The sequence below is a fragment of the Microtus ochrogaster genome, chromosome 2, assembly GCF_000317375.1.
Source record: "Microtus ochrogaster isolate Prairie Vole_2 chromosome 2, MicOch1.0, whole genome shotgun sequence".
NCBI lineage: Eukaryota > Metazoa > Chordata > Mammalia > Rodentia > Cricetidae > Microtus > Microtus ochrogaster.
The window spans coordinates 49,424,444-49,426,287 of NC_022010.1; the positions used below are offsets into that span (position 1 = coordinate 49,424,444).

A 1,844-nucleotide genomic window follows, 5' to 3' on the forward strand; every position below is an offset into this window, starting at 1 on the left:
ACACACACATCCATGCACTGACCTCTGGCCTCAGAATCCACACACACACACACATACATCCATGTATTGACCTCTGGCCTCAGAATCCACACACATACATCTATGTATTGACCTCTGGCCTAAGAGTCCACACATATACATCCATGTGCAACTGTCCCCACACAAAAACAAAAAGGAAAAAGAGAAAAGAAAGAAAAAATTAAGAATGCTGCTTTGGCTGGGCATTGGTGGCACACACCTTTAATCCCAGCACCTGGGAGGCAGAGGCAGGTGGATGTCTGTAATTCAAGGCCAGCCTGATATACAAAGCAAGTTCTAGGGTAGCCAGGGCAGTTACACAAGGAAACCCTGTCTCGGAAAAAAGAATACTATGTTGAAGAAAGCAAACCAGAGCACCTGTTCCTTCACTCAAAGTCCATGGTCGTCCTAAACCCACTGTCTTTCGGCCATCCCACCCGATTCAGGATGCTTCATACCTGGTTTCTACAGAAGGCACTCCTTGCCAATACAGCATCTGCATGAGCCTGAGTACAGACAGGCTGCTTTCCTGCCCCAAATTCTCCAAGTCCATAGGTGTCACTCCACTTCTATCCTCCCTAATAGGATCCTAACTCCCTCTCACTCACCTTCTTGGTCACCCTAGGCCCATCTGTACAATACACTGTTTAGACACAAACCATGTATTACCCAGCACCTTCAATGTTAGATTTCGGCTATGCTGAGTGTCTGGGACACAAACAAAGACAGGACCGAGGATACTCAGCACTGTGGCTACTGGATACACTATAGGAATGTGAGAAACATTTCTCAAATGACAGCACTCCCTAACTAAGCATGTGAGCTTTCCTGGATTCCTGTGAGAGCTGTAGGCTCCTAAGGCACCCTTCTCTCTAGCCATAGATACTAGGCTAAGGTACTCTTCTTACATTACATATGGGTCTTCAACTCTATTTCACCAGTCTTATGGTTCAGTTATTGTGAATTAACACAGAACAAGTTCATTCCTGGATGATGGCCAGCCTCATCCTCACCAATACCCATCAGACTGCCGATGAAGATCTCTTGCTCCTATCGGAGGATCTCACCCTCTGTTCCCATGTGGCCCTTCCTGTGCTCACCTTACTGAAGGAGAAGACAGGGATAGTTGGCTCCATCCACTTAGGAACCTGAGGATAATCTCGTACATTGATGACCATTTCCATGTCCGGGAGACGCTGAATCACTGCCAAAAGAAAGTGTTCGACACCACTACACCTGTCAACCAGACAAAAACACAAAATCGTCAAGAGTCGTGCCTGCAAGCTGTAGGGTGAGGAAGGATGCTAACATTACGGTGAAACAAGCCAGTGCCCAGACCGTCAGCCCACTGCACAGTCCCCTGAATGCAATGCTTCTACAGCGACTACGTCCCTTTTCACAAGGCACAGTTTACTGTTCTGAGCTAAATTGCTTCCACAGTCCTAACTTTGAAGAGAATACCACTTCTACACACATCACTTCTCTGATCGTTACCCGGTCTTTCTTCCCACGATACAGAATAGTTTAATCAGTAGAAAAGACGCAAATTTTAATAGAGAAAGTGAAGACCTTATTTCCTAATTCTGTTCCTTCCCACACGAAGACACTGCTATAGCTTGGATCTGGGATGTCTGGTCCTTGGCTGGAAGGTGACGATAAACAGTTAAGATAGGGTGGTTCTGGATCACAGAAGTGATGTGGGAGTGTCATATATCAATCTGTTGATTTCATTGGCTAAGTAATAAACAAACTGCTTGGGCTCATAGCTTAGAACATAGGTGGGTGGAGTAAACAGAACAGAATGCTGGGAGGAAGAGGAAGTGAGC

The 1,844-nt window shown here is 46.0% G+C and overlaps 1 protein-coding gene across 2 annotated transcripts in view; it reads right to left on the reverse strand.

Annotated features, from left to right (window-relative positions):
- Window positions 1–1,844, reverse strand: part of Poglut1 (protein O-glucosyltransferase 1) — a 25,568-nt gene that overhangs the window by 19,156 nt on the left and 4,568 nt on the right. For both annotated transcript variants that reach the window (XM_005344985.2, XM_013352442.2), the window contains one exon: window positions 1,119–1,254. In XM_005344985.2, coding sequence (XP_005345042.1) covers window positions 1,119–1,254 — 136 coding nt within the window. The remainder of the gene's footprint in view (window positions 1–1,118; window positions 1,255–1,844) is intronic.